The 16,652-nt window shown below is 37.7% G+C and overlaps 2 protein-coding genes across 2 annotated transcripts; both read right to left on the minus strand.

Annotated features, from left to right (window-relative positions):
• Positions 1-837: 837 nt before the first annotated feature.
• On the minus strand, positions 838-3,623 carry LOC137742055 (thiamine thiazole synthase, chloroplastic). Its single transcript, XM_068481797.2, has 3 exons — positions 3,104-3,623; positions 2,315-2,803; positions 838-1,267 (listed from the first exon to the last, which is right to left on the minus strand). The coding sequence occupies exons 1-3, from the start codon at positions 3,530-3,532 to the stop codon at positions 1,106-1,108; spliced, it is 1,080 nt and encodes a 359-aa protein (XP_068337898.2). The 5' UTR covers positions 3,533-3,623; the 3' UTR covers positions 838-1,105.
• A 7,139-nt stretch (positions 3,624-10,762) lies between these two features.
• LOC137741588 (protein translation factor SUI1 homolog 2) lies at positions 10,763-13,520 on the minus strand. Its single transcript, XM_068481283.2, has 5 exons — positions 13,324-13,520; positions 12,684-12,770; positions 11,330-11,535; positions 11,198-11,251; positions 10,763-11,034 (listed from the first exon to the last, which is right to left on the minus strand). Exons 2-5 carry the CDS (start codon positions 12,718-12,720, stop codon positions 10,990-10,992), a joined length of 342 nt encoding a protein of 113 aa, XP_068337384.1. The 5' UTR covers positions 12,721-12,770; positions 13,324-13,520; the 3' UTR covers positions 10,763-10,989.
• Positions 13,521-16,652: the final 3,132 nt, after the last annotated feature.

Genomic DNA, 16,652 nt, shown 5'->3' on the forward strand with positions numbered 1-16,652 from the left:
AGATTCGAATCTCGATAATGACAAATTTGTAACCAATTTATTATTTCACCTCTTAATGTAAATATATCGTTGTATCAAAAATCCATCTACATCCCCTCATATCTTATTTCTACTTATCATTCATCAACGGAAACTTGATAATTACTTGGCACATCGTTTGTCGTCATCGTACCTAACGAATGAGACATCTTGTGAGAATTCAAAGGCTTGTATCTTAGAGTTCCAAACGACCATAATAACTTGCATGCATGAAAGGTGCTACGACTTTAGGATCGCAACTACGTGCCTCTCTTTAAAGTGTCATGAATAGCCCTATGTAGCTCTTACCTCTCTATACTACGTTAGTACGTTACCGTCGAAAATTATATGTTTGTCAAATTATAATCTGGGGTAACGATGTAACAATAATACTAATTGTTCGTAACATTAGAATTCAACAGCAAAGTAAGGACACTAACAAGGCAATCAGTAGGAATTACAAGCCACTCTACTTATCAATAGGGATCACCAGCGTTGGGTTAAGGGCAGTGCTATATTGCTATTCGTACACCTCTACCTCTCACACACAATTGTTAATTTTGTTCACAGATTTTCTGCAATGAACTCAACGGTCAAAAATTGAAAGAGGTGGATAAAAAATGAAAATAGGTATGTGAATTGCCCCAACCTTTCTAATGAACAGAATATCACTGTGGTGCTCAAGACCAATTGTTTAAAAGTACCCATAAATGTTTTTAAAAATACGCCAAAGAAACTACATGCAGGTCATCTCATCGTACATCAGAAAATTGAAACCAGAGCGACACAAATGGGGTTGCAGATCATAGAAGATAATAATTAAGGAAGCAAGTGCAAGTGACACTACCATTTCTTTTCCAAGAGAGTCTGAGCCAAATATCCAGCACACGCAGAGAGAAGATGACAAACATCCCTCCATCCGCTTTATTAACCAAACTCACATAAGTCCCAAACCGCATCAAATATCCACTAGCTATAACCATCACTCAGCCACCATAAAAACTCACTCCTAAATTCACTCCTAAACCTCTATTATTTTCGGCTTGATTCTGGGTTTTCCCTTGTTTATTAACATCTAACGTGAACATTAAGCCTCGGCGATCTCAGCAGATTCTGCAGCAGCTAGGATCAGCTCAGGCTGGATGCCACCAACGTACGATCCATCCAAAGCGTTGGGGAGTCCCAGTGCCTTCAATGCCAAGTGAGCTGCCTTTTGCCCTGAGATCATCATGGCTCCGAATGTAGGCCCCTGCATCCCCAATAATGTAGCAAATTATGATATTAGGTCCACATTGATATATAAGTAATCGACGAATTCCAAACACAAATGGTACATTATACAAAGTGGGAATCTTATTAGGACCACATAAAAATCAAGCAATATATGGCACTATTCCAAACAATATTAAAGAACAAGAAAAGAATGGAAAAGCTTTTGAACCCATGTTCTTTTCAAATCACTATGTATGGATTGAGGCTAAAGTAATTGTCGTCCTCCAACGGTGTTTTTGTCTCGTAATTAAATGTAGAGGGAGAGGTACAGGACATTGTAGTAAAGTTTTCCCGGTAGAGGCCATTATATATGTCATTATCGACTACGAAAGGCTAGCGAATGAAATTAGTTTGGGACCCTTCTACGGTGGAGGATGCAAATCTAGGTTGGGTCTACTTCAACTTTCATGATTAAAATGACATAGATTTCAAATTTACTATGATTATAGGGGATCAATATTGTACTACCTCGAATATTCGCTCCTCCCGAAAGTTTCGGGCACTATTCCGATATGGGAGTCTACTTCCATTGCGATGTGGTTGTGCAAACACTTGAGTGTTGGTGTCTATCTACACTACGCATTTACATATAAAATTTTTTATTGATAACCATGCACACTTAGAGCTTAAATCTAATTGAGAAGTTATGCTTGATAAGATCAACTTCCCAGTCCTTAATGTTTTATCTAAACCGTCTAGGCCCCCCACCACGATCCCATTCTGACGAATGGGATTGTAATGGCTTGGAGTGATTGGATCAGACAATAATGATGATTTAGTGAAATGAGTTAGGTCATTCAAACAAGTGTTCATTTCAAATCAAAAATCAGTCAAACAAGTGTTCATCTCAAATTAGCCAAGCACAATAATATCTAAGAGTGTGCTATCCACACACATTTTTTTACTTCTCACACACACCCTCTACCAAATGACAGAAATTATTGAGAAGTAAAAAGTGGCATCTATACCAAAAAGTAAAACAGAAATTATAAACAAGAATAAATCAAATGAGATAGATATGTACCATTCTTGGAGATCCATCAATCTCAGCAACTTCCATGCCGGTAACGATCATTCCAGGCACAATCTCCCTTGTGAGCTTCACAATAGCATCCTCAGCTGTGTTCATGTCCAATGCCTTCATCCCAGGAACGCTCTCAATCATTCCGACACTCCTCAACCTCTTCACCCCGGTGGCTCCCATGGGTCCATCATGGCCGCATGAGCTCACCACAACCTTGGCCTCCATGACGTTGGGGTCCATGCACGACTGTGTGTCGTGGTTCATTGAGACCAAAGCCCAGTTGGTGACCACCCCACCAACTCTGCCACCCTTGATGATCAAGTCCTCGGCGGCCACAGCGTTGAAGAGCTTCACGTTGGGCCTGGCAAGGAGCTTGCTCATGATGGTGGATGTGAATAGAGCGGCGTGCTTGATGACAACGTAGTTGTCTTGCTCATCGTAGTCAATGCCGAGCTCGTTTAGGAAGAGATGGGCGGGTTTGCGCACAACCTATGTCAAACATATAAAATAAACTTTAGTATTACAAAATAGAAGACGCTGCATGCGAGACACGCGTCGACCCAAACAAGACGTACGCTGCATGCGATACACGTGTCGATCAGTCAAAATCTTCGATTATTTTACGAACACACATAAATTTCAAATTAAACAGAAATTCCCCAGAAGGGGCAAAAATTTAAGCACCACCTAAAATTGGTAATTACACAATAAAAAATCATTAATTAAGGTAATTTCAAAATAATTAATAATTTACCAACAAAAAAATTAATCGTAAATGACATTAATTACCATGGCAGAGAAGAGCTGGCCACCGAGCCATGCACCGCCACCGGGGCTGACGGACTGCTCGATGATGGCGACCTGAACGTCGGGGTTCTTGCTGAGCTCATAGGCACAGGAGAGCCCGGCGGAGCCAGCACCGACTACGACGACGTCGGTGTCAGCGTAGGTGATCATGTCAGTCATGTAGCGCCTGGTCATCTCCCGGGAGACGATGGATTCCTTGATGGGGTCGAACTTGAAGGCGCTCAAGTCGTACGAGGGGTTCAAGCCGTTGGAGGACATGGAGACGGAGAGGCCTCCGTTGCTGGCAGGGGCCGCCTTGGCCGGCTGAAGGCGGACTATGGGAGCGCCATGGAAGGAGGAGTCGAGGAGGGAGGGCTTCTGGAGCTTGGTGGTGAGAGAGGATGAGGTGAGGGTGGAAGCCATGGATGCCATCGATTGATGGGAGAGAGAGAGTAGATGATAAGATGGGGTGAATTGGGGGTTTAGGGTTTGCAAGTCACAAGATGCGAGTGAGGAGAGTGGTTATTTAAGGAGGAGGAGGAGGAGGAGGTGAAATATCTGTGAAATTGAAGAAGGACACGTGGAAAGAGGATTGGATATGAAGGGTCTAGAATCTCTTGGAGGTACACAAGTGGCAAACATGAACCAGGCCATGGTGTGTGTTTGTGCGTAAGCAGAGATCGCAGACATCAGAAATGAAAAATACTGGCTCAAGGCTTTTGTTTGGAAATGTTTTAAAAAATTAAAAAAATTAAAAGTACTTTAAAAACAATGTATTCAAACTTTTTTTTTTTTTTTTTTCGAAATAAACAATAGTATCTACATTGAGGGTGAGGAATGAACTAAGTCTTACAATGAGTTTGTCATAATAATGTGATTTAACTTCGCCTTGAAAATCAAATTTAAAATCTCTTATTTACAAGTGAAGAGGAATTTAAAAGAACACTTAAAATGTATTCCGAGAAGTACAATTAAAATTAAAAATAATTTGAAAAAAATTAACAGTGCTTTTAGATTTAAAAACACTTGAAATATATTCATGCTTGCTTTTTATAAATTAAGGATTAACTCTCAATAGAATTACTTGTGAACATAATTGCTTTCTTAAAAAATTGAAAATTTTCCACTTCTTTTTGTTATAGCCAAGTTACTATTTAATGTATGTGTGTAATTTTTTTTTTAATTTAATATTTATTTTTGTGCGTCAAATTGTGATTCTCACCTAAACAAAATAAAAATTCTTACGCAATAATCGTACTTCGTAGTCACTACTTGTGAGATCTCGTAGTCACTACTTGTGAGATTTTTATCATGAGGGATGTGTTTGATACTTTATAAAAGCATTTGTCATTATCATTGAGAAGTAGTATCATTGCCTTTCTTGTTTGGATGCGAAGTAGTAAACAATTTCTCAATTGTCATGTTTTTTGTGACCAAGCCAACGGCAAATGGTCGACGTAGTTTAGGTGAAATTTCTAAACTAAATTAAAAAATAAAAAATAAACCACACACCAATAAACTTGCGGTCTAATATCCTAATTTCCACCCATGTTTACTGGGTTCGAAATCTCCCTTAAATTTTTGTAATAGTTTTGAATCCTCACCTCCTCTTAATAATAATAATTTATTTAAAAAAAAAAAAAAAAACTTGCCCTATGAAAAATATGAATCTTTCATAACAAATGCATTCACCCTTTTTCTCTCTTTTTTTTTTTTTTTTTTTTTTTTTTTTTGTGATGGGTCTTGTTAGTTGTTACATGCAACTAGAGTCAAGTTATACACTCATCATTAGTTGATGAAATTCTACCTTAAATACATGATTGAAGAACTACTCTAAAGAAAATGAAAGAAAGCAAATGTGAATTGTACAATTTTTATGAAGAATTTATGATTTTTAATAAGTTGTTGGGGGAAACCGATCTACGGAAACACAATACTTCGAACCCTTTTCATCTGCTTTCTATTAAACTAACCAAATCAGAACCAAACAAAAACAAAATAAGAAAGATAAATTCCTTAATGTTTGCTCAAGTATTCATTCATTTGCATTGGTTTTTTTTCCTAAATAGGCTAAACTTGTGTGACACGTGTCATAATCTAAATCATTATACTTCAATATTTGTTACCAATCTTTCGAGCAATCCAAACATGAAAGAGGAGAGGAAAAGAAATAGAATATTTGTAAGATTCCACATCGCTCAGGGGAGTGATCCTTATATGTATATTCTCATCCCTACCTAGCACGAGGTCTTTTGGGAGCTCACTGGCTTCGGGTTCCATGGGAACATGGGTGACCCACTGGGAAGTTCTCGTGTGAGTTCCGAGAAACAAATCTTTATATGTATATTCTCATCCCTACCTAACACGAGGCCTTTTGGGAGCTCACTGGCGGGTTCCATGAGAACTCCAAAGTTAAGCGAGTAGCGCGCGAGAGCACTCCCATGATGGATGATCCACTGGAAAGTTCTCGTGTGAGTTTCCAGAAACAAAACCATGAGTGTGTGGTCGAGGCTCAAAGCGGACAATATCGTGCTACGGTGGTGGAGCGGATCCGGGATGTGATGGATCTCGGGCCGGGATATGACAATATTAACCAATTCCTCTCAATAAGTATATGTTGTCATGTTACTGTTCCCTAAACAAAATTAATATGTCATTTTGTTTATGTGCGTGTTAAATGTTAATTTGCATTTGAAATGTATGATTTTAATAAATATCATCAAATCATGCTTCAAGATAATGGATCAATATTTTTGGGTAAAATTCCTTGGGAGTACTGTTTTTGCTTTCTTACCCTGCTGCTGCTCATTTCTATCTTCTTCACCAAGGGTATACAAACATTGGTGAGTTTTACCTCTACCTCTAAACACTTGTTCTGTGCTGCTGACTGCTTACTGCACCAGTAAGTCAGCTCCAGTAATTCCGCTGCAAACATGTCAGATATGACAAGTGATTCAAATCCCTTTGGCTCTTCATCAGATGACTCTCTTGTGACCATCCAACAAGAAGTTTCTTCCTCTTCAATCAACGTCAAGCTTGATGGCACGAACTACCGCCTCTAATCCAAAGTCTTGGAGATGAATATAGCTCGTAAGAAATTTGGCTATATTTCAGGAAATAAAATTGCACCTAAGTCATCTAAACCCAAGTATGAAGAGTGGGAGGCAGATAATGCCTTGGTGAAATCATGGCTAATCAATTCCATGACCACTAATCTCATGTTGAACTTTATTCCAGGACCACTAATCTCATGATGCCTCTGATTCTTTTCAAGTATATGAGTTGATGAAGAAATCCTCTCAATTGCATCAAGATGGCCGATCACCATCCATTATTTTACTGATATGAATTCCATATTAATGGAATTGGATTATCGCCATCCCAATGACCTAGAAAATCCATCTGATGTTTCTAAATTTAAGAAGCATAACTCTGAATAGAGTGTCTACATGTTTTTGGCAGGACTTTGACAACAATCTTGACCAAGTTTGTAGTCGAGTTTTGGCTACCGCCCCTCTCCCTGATCTTAACGAAGCATATGCAATGGTCTGTAGGGAGGCTCAACATCACGTTACCATGGCTGCTGGTGGTAGCTCTGAGGCATCTACCTGAGTTGCCAAGAAGCATCTTCAACAATTGGTTGTTTCAAGCGCTCAACAATTCTCTTCTGACCCTTCTCAGAAAACCTGCACTTACTGTAATAAACCAGACGTGAAGAAAAATTGCTGGAAATTGGTTGCATATCCAGAATGTTTCAAATTGAAACAGGCTGCCCGCAAGGATAAGAAAAAAAAATCCTTTGATTCAACACCAGCCACCACCTCCCAAGTTTCACATATTTCTACTACTGCAGGTAATATTAGGTCTGCCTTTACTTCTAAATCTAATAAGCCCTAGATCATTGATTCAGGAGCCTCTGATCACATGACTAGTGAACCTTCTAGGTTTGAATCTTTAACCAAACCTCATCGAAGTTCAGTTAGAATCGCCAATGGTGATCTTACTCCTGTTGAAGGAGCTGGTTCTCTTTTTTTTACTCCAAAGCTTTCATTATCCTCTGTTTTATATGTTCTCTCTCTCTCAAATAACTTGCTTTCTATCCGTCAAATTACAAAACAATTAAAGTTTTCTGTAACCTTCTTTGAAACTCAGTGTGCCTTTCAGGCCATTTTTACGAAGAAAATGACTGGAATTGGCAAGGAGAGGGGTGATGAGTATTACTTGGAGGAGACTGGTGAATCTTCAATTCTTGCTGGCCATGTATTCCAGGTAGATGGTGATCATACAATGAAAATGGAGAAGAATTTGTTATGGCATCGTTGTCTAGGACATTCGTCTTTTTTGTACTTGGAACGCTTATTTCTTAGTTTATTTTCGAAGGTTTTGTTGTCTAGTTTGCATTATGAACATTGCATTTTAGCTAAAAATCATCATGTTACCTTTAAATCTTCTTTTAAATAAAAGTGGGAAGCCTTTTTCAATAGTTAACGCCGATGTTTGCGGTCCTTTCTCTACTTTTACTACTTCTGGTGCTAAGTGGTTTGTTTCATTTATTGATGATAGCACAAGAGTTTGTTGGATTTATCTAATGAAGCATAGAAGTGATGTGGGCTCTATGATTCCCAGGTTTTACAAACTGGTTTGCACTCGGTTTAATGCTTAGATTCAGATTTTTCGATCAGATAATGGAAATGAATATCTCAATAAGCCTCTTACAGATTTCTTCTTAGAGCATGAGGTTGTCCACCAAACGACTTGTGCCTATACCCCTCAACAAAATGGTATAGCGGAGAGTAAGAATCATCATCTACTTGAGGTGGCTAGATCCCTTTGTTTCACTACAAATGTTCCAAAAAGATTTTGGGGTGACGCTATAATGATAGTGCCTTTCTTATTAAATCGAATGCCCTTTCATGTCTTAGAGTATCAAACACATCTTCAAGTGTTGTCTACCTTTCACTCTATCTCTGGCGTACTTAATATAACTCCTGAGGTCTTTGGTTGTATATGTTACGCTCACATAAACTCACTACATCGGGATAAGCTGGATCCAAGGGCACTGAAATGTGTCTTTTTGGGATATTCTTCCACTCAAAAAGGTTACAAGTGTTTCCATCCTCCCTCCGGGATATTTTACATTTCCATCGATGTTGAGTTTCATGAACAAGACAACTATTTTCAGGGAGAGCATCAAATTCTCCCATTTGGGGGAGGAATCCAGGTTGTGGAGGTGAGAATTTGGTAGAATTAGAGAAGACATTGAGCCTACTCAATCCCTTCCTGTTATTAAGGCTCTGGTTGTCTACAAAACTTATCAGAAAAGGTAGAAGTAGCCTACAACAGTACCAGTTGAGTCTGGAGCAAATCTCTCTCTTGAAGTCACTCTTTAATTCCAATCGGCTTCTCATGAGAATGCACCTGCAGCAATACAATCCCCTAATTCTTATCCGTTATCACCGTCTTTCCAAGTCTCATCTAGCCTTTACATTTCAATTATCTTCTGTTTCCCTTCCTAAGTCATTCCGGAAGCCATTGAAGAACCAAAGTGGAAATCTGCCATGGTAGAGGAAATGAAAGCTTTACAAAAGAATGCCTACTTGGGACATGGTGAACCGTCCTAGGAAGAAGAGGACTGTTTGATGTAGGTAAGTGTTTACAGTCAAGCACAAAACCGACGGATCTATCAAGAGGTATAAGGCCCGACTTGTAACAAAGGGCTATACTCAAACATATGGAGTTGATTACTTAGAAACATTTGCTCCAGTATCTAAGATAAACACTATTCGAGTCATCTTATCTTTTGCCTCAAACTTGGATTGGACGCTACACCAATTTGATGTAAAAAAATGTGTTCTTGCATGGAAACCTACTAGAAGAGGTCTACATGGATCCTCCTCCAAGAATTACACCAAAAAAGGGAAAAGTGTGCAAGTTAAAAAAGGCATATTATGGCCTGAAACAGTATGAATTAAGCGTGATGGTCACAAGATTTAGACATTCGATGAAAAGGTATGGATTTAAGCAGTCTTAAGCTGACCATACTTTGTTTATTAAGTGTGATGGACACAATATTACAATGTTAATTGTGTATGTGGATGACATGGTGGTTACATGTAGTGATGTGCATAAGATTGAAAAGCTCCACAGTTACCTAGCCAAGGAATTCGAGATGAAGGACTTGGGAGCTCTAAAGTATTTCCTAGAAATAGAAGTATCACAGTCTAAGAAGGGAATATTTCTTTCCCAACGCAAGTACATCCTGGACCTCTTGGCTGAAATTGGAAAGTCAGCACGTGAACCAATTGACACACCAATAGAAGTGAATCATGGCTTGACGATCTATCCAAATCAGGTACCAACCAATAAAGACAGATACCAACGGTTGGTTGGTAAGTTAATCTATTTAGCTCACACTAGACCTAACTTATCATATGTAGTTAGTGTGGTAAGTCAGTTTATGCACAACCCGAGTACTCAACATATGGAAGCAGTGGCTCAAATCCTCCGGTATTTGAAGTCATATCCTGGTAAAGGTATCTTGTTCTCTAAGAATGGGCACTTGGATGTAGAAGGTTACACCGACTCCGATTATGCAAGGTCTAAGCTTGGTAGGTAGTCTACATCAGGTTATGTGTCATTTGTTGGAGGGAATAACCTGGAGAAGCAAGAAGCAAAAGGTTTTACCCTTGTCTAGTGCGGAAGCTGAATACAGTGCTTTGTATCATGCTATTACAAAGTTGATTTGGTTAAATATCTTATTGCAAGAGCTTGGATTTGGTCCTAAGAAGCCAATGGTGTCGTATTGTGATAATTCAACAGCGATTGTAATTGCTAATGATCCGGTTCGTCATGACAAAACTAAACACATTGAAGTTGACAGACATTTTATCAAAGATAATCTTGTGAATGATACCATCAAGGTTCCATACATCCAGATTGCAGACCAGCTAGCCTATATGTTGACTCATGTTGTTTCAAGCAAAGATTTCTACTCATTACTATTCAAGTTGGGCATATGTGATATCTATGCACCAGCTTGAGGGGGAGTGCTGGCTGACATTACTTGAAGCAGAAATCTTAACTAAAGATCAAACAAAAAAATCTTATGTAATTAATAGAGGTGATTCTAAGGAGTAAATGTAGATTGTATGCAGTAGATTCATAGCAGTCACCCAACTTGTCACATCGGCATTGGGTTAATCTTCAGGTTTTCAGATACAGTGGTGATTAGGGGTGGGCGGGGAAGTGCGTGCTCATGGTTCAGAGAGGCGACAAGGGGTGGCTGGGAAAGTGCATGCTAATGGTTCAGGGGTGGCTCAACGGGACCGGGAAATCTGGAGAGGGGCGAGGGGGTTAGCAAAGGAGGTTACCAGGATGGTGTTTGGGTGGGTTTGGCAGTGAGTCATATGGGGGAGGGTGGTGATGCACTCCGAAGTCATGAAGGCGCAGAAACATTACGAGTGCATCACCACCAAAAATTTTCATTAGCAAAGGAGGTTACCAGGATGGTGTTTGGGTGGGTTTGGCAGTGAGTCATATGGGGGAGGGTGGTGATGCACTCCGAAGTCATGAAGGCGCAGAAACATTACGAGTGCATCACCACCATAAATTTTCATATTTATTTGTTATATCCTTCACAGAGAATAATTTACATGTGAAATCTAGGTAAAAACATAATATCTTTATAGATATTGAAATCAAGACAGCCACAAATCGTCATACACTCCACAAGTATCCCACATCACAGAGTTTTTTGAAACTTAGAAGACACCGGAACCACGATTCGCATAGCAGACTAGCTTATAGATGATATAATATTCAGATAACAAAGTTCTCAACTGAGGGTTTACAGAGACTCATTCTGCAGAGAACGAAGTTGCTGCAACGGCTCAGAAACCGTGAATTTTGATATTGTCTTTCTTCACAATCCCAGCCTGTAGAAAACAAAAATGTGAATCAGGTACAGATTCCTCCAAATTGTGCATTATAAGACCCCCTCTAATAGAATAATCAAGGCAGCAACTTTGACATTTTTAAAATACGACATATAGAACATTTAACATCATCAAACCATTATGTGGTGGAGCGTGTAAATACCTGGACTAGAAATGAAGACACATTCTTTCGCTGATCACCTTGAAGTTGAATGACCTGCGGACCAACAGCAAGACGACATTTAGGGGGTGTGTATTGGAAACTAAATTATAGATTTTACCGTTAAGCACGCACCTGCCCTAGTTCTGGGTCCTGAACAACGGTACCATTGCAGCAAAACTCCTTCTTAAGGTCTTTGAGTATCTTGTTGTAACTGAACTCTTTCTTCAGTCCCTGCACAGTAGTCAGGCTTTTCCTGCCATTGCGTTGCTGTACACGGATGTGCACATACTCTTTTGTCCCAGCACCAGAGTCCTCAGCAGTTGCCTCAGCAAAGGGATCTGAACCCAAGAAAGAGAAATTCCATTAGATAAATGGAGGGACGTATAAGAAAGGATGAGAGACAAACAAGGCAACAATAAATGCTCATATCTCATGAAAAATATAAAGCTCTAATCTAGTATCCAAATAGTGAAAACATCATCTACGTGAGATTTTTTTCATGGCCACTACCAAATTTTCTACACGCTCGTTTCGCACTCTGAAGGTTCATTGAATCAGAATTTTTTAGTTTCCAACTATGAATGTGCACGGAAATCATCAACAATCAAGAGAACTGTGAGAGAAAAATAAAGGGGGTAGCCTTCTACGAGAGTATAACTACTTAAAAATGGATTGATTTATATCATTGTTCACTCACATATCAAGCAGTGAAATTGTTTAGCTTTTGGGCGTAATTCAGATTCATAAAAGGGTATGCTCTCTCACTTGATGTATAAATATAAGGCAAGTGTCATCCAACTAGAGTCACATGATCACATCTATATACCTTGAAGTAAATGTCCAATAAATTAAAATGGAGTAGCCTACCATCACTTTTCATAAGTTCTAGGAAAAGCGATGTATCCAAGTGAATGTGGGATTTGATGCACTCATCTCTGCTGTGCTTAAGACATATAAAAATGAAAATGACAGACTAACAAAGAAGAGGCTAAGAAGCAACAGTAAACAATAACTTCAATGCCTACAGTCCAAATCCCCACACTCACAACCTTATATTTTCATCAGTACATATGCATATTGCTCCAGGTCGTTAAATCAGATCTTAAAGATCATGTTCCTAACACCTGAACTAACGACTTCAGATTCATATGAATTATAGCCAAGCCAAACCAAACCAAAACATTTAGGTTGTCAATAACGCCCAGTTAAGCAGTTTAGCTTGGTTTCTTGAGTAGAACAGGTTGGTCAGGTCGCTGAAGAAACAACTACACACCAATTCTCAAACTGCACAACTACTAAATTACAACAGTACTGTATCGATGACTGAAAATGATCTCTCGAGCATCTAGGTACCCAGGTTTTCAATTAAAAAACTTATCCAATTGAATTCAATTAAAAAAAATGATCTCTCAGGCATCTAGGTACACAGGCATGCATTCAAGCGCACAAACACACTAAATGAGTAATGAATTAACAGAAAACATACCAAAGGCAGTGGGAAGCTGTACATCGATGTCAGACATGAAACTTAGCTGATTCAACTAAGCGGGCCTGCTAAACCGAATGCTCAGACCTGGATTATATTTAAAAAAACCGATAAATCATCATGACCTCAATCAAATATAATCAAGATAAGAACATAACAGGCACAGATAACATAATCGAAAAGAAGTTTCGCAACTCATCCACAATCATCAACTGTGTAATCATAAGGGGGTAAACAAAATCTATATCAAATCAATTGCAATCTCGCCCTAGGAAAAAATAAAAATTGACGCCCAAAAACAAAACGAGGGTTCTAAAAAAGCACCAAACTTTTCGGCTTCATCTAATCAAATATGATAATAATATATTTTTCGAGTAATTTACTGGAAAAATAAAAGATCAGAACACCAAAAAGAACTTAATTTACATTTGTTTTTCGAGATCAGGGCGTGAAAATTTAAAGATTCATCTTGTAAACAATAAAAATTAGTTCTACACTCTCAGAATATTATCAATTTAAAAACAAACCAAGCAAAGATCTCGAATTTATACAAAACCCCTAAAATTCAGACCAGAAATTAAACCATCAAAACCCTAAAACAGAGACGAACAGAATCGAGGGGAATCGAAGGGCGAATTACCCGATCCGATAATTAGGGTTTTGGAATTGGCAAGTCGGATCGAGAAAAAACCCTAACCCCAAATATCAGATAAGCCTGAGCGAGCTCTCCCGACCTCTCTCTCGCGTTTACAAGATAAACTCTATTTGGGAAGACGGAAATTGGGGATTTCAGAGAGATATAAATTAATTAATTAATAAAATTAAATTTAAAATTATGTGAAAGGTAGGACAGTGGGCTTTGGTTGGGTTTCACGCGCAGAAGCTTTGATTAGATCGTATACGAGCTGATGTGGGCACCGGTTTTGGGGTTTGTTAGTTTGAATGACAGCTGTCGGTTAATGGGAGCGAGTAGAGGTAAATAAGAACAGCTACGTAATCCTTTTTGGGTTGGTAAGTCTCCACTGACCTTGTCTGCTCTGGAATTAAACGGCGACGTTTTTATGTTGGTAATTGACGTCAGCTTGAAGGGCAATTCTAAATAAAAATCACGTTTCTTAAAATGTCACTCCACTTTTCAAGTCTTATTTAAGTTTGAATTTTGTAGGAAAAGTTCGAATCTCATACGACGAGCTCAAAATTTTTTTCCCTAATTAAATTTTACCAATATTGTGTTTAAATTTGAAGAGTCGAATCCTAAACTTTGTGTTTTAACTCGTTTCACTCACAACTCTCATCCTATTTTTTCTTTATTCATGCATATGTATAGCGTCTGAGATTTGTGGTTTCATTTGTGTGAAACTTCTTGATGATGCACAATACTTTGTGCATCAAAGGCAAATTTTCATCACTAGATGTACGCATTTGTTTGTAAACAAACTCTTTGAGGAGGGGAATAAATAGGAACCGAGATTGTAGAAGTTAAAGAAAAACGAGATCCTCATCGTGCATTTTCAACGAAGAAAAAATATACTGTCTTTGACCCCTTCAACAATAAATTTCAATTCACCGCAGAATGACATATGAAAGTTTTCATGAGAAATAGAGTTTCATGTTTCATGTTACTTCTGATGAGGATTTATTTGCAATGTCTTATTGTCTTTCATTAACCCAAATAATACATGAATTTATTGATCAACTACAATTGTTGCATGTCCATATATATATATATATATATATATATATATATATATATATATATATATATATATATATATATAAAATCTTCTTCCCTAATGCCATTCCCAATGCAATCCCAGCTCCTATAGAATGACCTACAATGCATGTACTAGAGCTTCCATACTTCTCTGCACTTGCCTTCAAAACCTCGAAAACCACTTAAACTTGGCGAAGCCCTTCAAGTTATCCCAAGGAACAAGACGAAGTTCGTCGTAAAGTTCATCCTCTAATTCTCTAGAAGAAGAAGAAGAAGAAGACGGCTTACATATGACTAATGTTCCTCTACGTGCTCAAATAGCCATTAGTGCTTCCTCTGGTATGACATCAGCCGAAGATCGATTCCAATGCAGAACTGCACCAAAAATAAAACCATTTTCATCTTTTAGGGTTTGGACTACCTTATGATTAAAGGACAGCCACCACTTTGGAGCAACCGCATTTTCTCCATCTTTGTTTCCTTGTCTATCGACTTCAAGCAAGTAAATTGCGGTTGTTAAATGCAGGCACTTGTGTTTTATATTAGTCTCCTTCCTTATTTTTTTAAAAAATAAAAAAATTAGTTACTCAACAATATGTGAGTGAGGCAATGTTTACATCACAAACTCGTAGGTCATGACTTTTAAAATAAATAGTATATTTTATTTTTACAAAATATTTTTTATTGCTTAGTTTTAAAGTAACGTAGTTTTTGGTAAAAAAATGCAATACTGAATTGGGTCTTAATCTGCCCCCTTTCCCTATATTATTGTAATAGTTTCCAACTATTCCCTTCCCCTTAATAATAATAAATTTATTTATAAAAAAAAAAAAAAAAAAAAAAAAAGGAAGTAGTGTACAATAGAGACATGCTAGAAAACCCTGCGGGCACCTAGCTGAGAGATTAACAATTGCACCAAACACTGGGCTCAAAACAAGTAAAAACAGGTAACAACATTAAAATTATTTACAATCAAAGGATCGCAAATTTTAATAAAGAAAATCTTTAGTTATGCAATCTATAGGGTAAAAGATTGCAGAATTTTTGGTAATCTACATACAAAAAATATTACAGTCATCCATTGTGCTGCACCAAAGCACTTAGATACTAAAGATCTGGACTATTTACATGCAAAAAATATTATGCTCCCTAGGTTAGACAGAGTTATTTAGATACCAAAAAATATTGTGCTGTCAGGATTAGAGAGAGCTATTTACATGGCCAAAAATCTTAGGGTGATTGTTTGATACATATATTGACAAGGAACTGTAAAATTTGATGCCTGGAACAACTGAAGCTTTGGTCAAGTATTTTTCACCACTGGGAAAGCAACCTAGGCAAAGGAAAATGAAAACTAAACATTTAGATCAATGTGGCAAATTTATTTTTGAATAAATTTACACCGAAAAAAAAAATAAGGATAAATGATATTTACCTAGTCTTTTTTTTTTAAAGCAAGAGGATCCGTCTTTGTACCAATCGGTGATGATTTTTTTCTCAACAATTTGATTGGAGCTTCATCAAAGTCTTTTGGATTTTCTTCTGAATTTTCTTCCACGTCACTAATTTAAATACATAAGCAAAATTAACAAACATGAATGCATGATAGTTAAAAACCTCAACATTGTAAAAAAACTGTTTGGTAAGTTATAACCTTTGTTCACTGCTGCTAAAAAGAGACATTATGACTGATTTCTTTTTTCGTTTATGCGATTGGGCAGTTGTTTCAAGTGTGGAAGTAGAAGATGAAACCGTGTTGAAGACACTATAATTTCCGTTAGCAAGGCCTGCGGAGTTGTTGGTTCCATGGTTGTGTCTTCAGAAACATTGTTCGTATTCAAATTATTTTTCCTAGTTCCAAACCGCAAATGAAAATTTTTCTTTTGTCCTATCATCCTCAAGAATTCATTTGGGAGTTGCCGTTGATCCACCTGTTGAACCACAAAAAATATATAACATATCAAAAAATAAAGTTCATACAAGTTGGATCAAGTTACAAGACAAAACCAAAAAAAAAAGTAGTGTAGCCCAAAAGGTGAGAATGGGCTTTGCATATAAATCAACATCCATAAATAAAAAAAATAAAAATAAATAAGATATTGTTGTAATGGTATGTGCAGTGGAACAAATAAAACAAGACACAAAATTTACGAGGTTCCTCTACAGTCAGTGTGACTGGAGTACGTCATCGAAGCAGCAGTGGTGCTTCTATTATAATTTAGAATAATAAGAGTACAAAATAACTCGTTCTATTA

This window comes from Pyrus communis, chromosome 11, assembly GCF_041283825.1.
Source record: "Pyrus communis isolate YQ-2024b chromosome 11, ASM4128382v1, whole genome shotgun sequence".
In the NCBI taxonomy this organism is placed as follows: Eukaryota; Viridiplantae; Streptophyta; class Magnoliopsida; order Rosales; family Rosaceae; genus Pyrus; species Pyrus communis.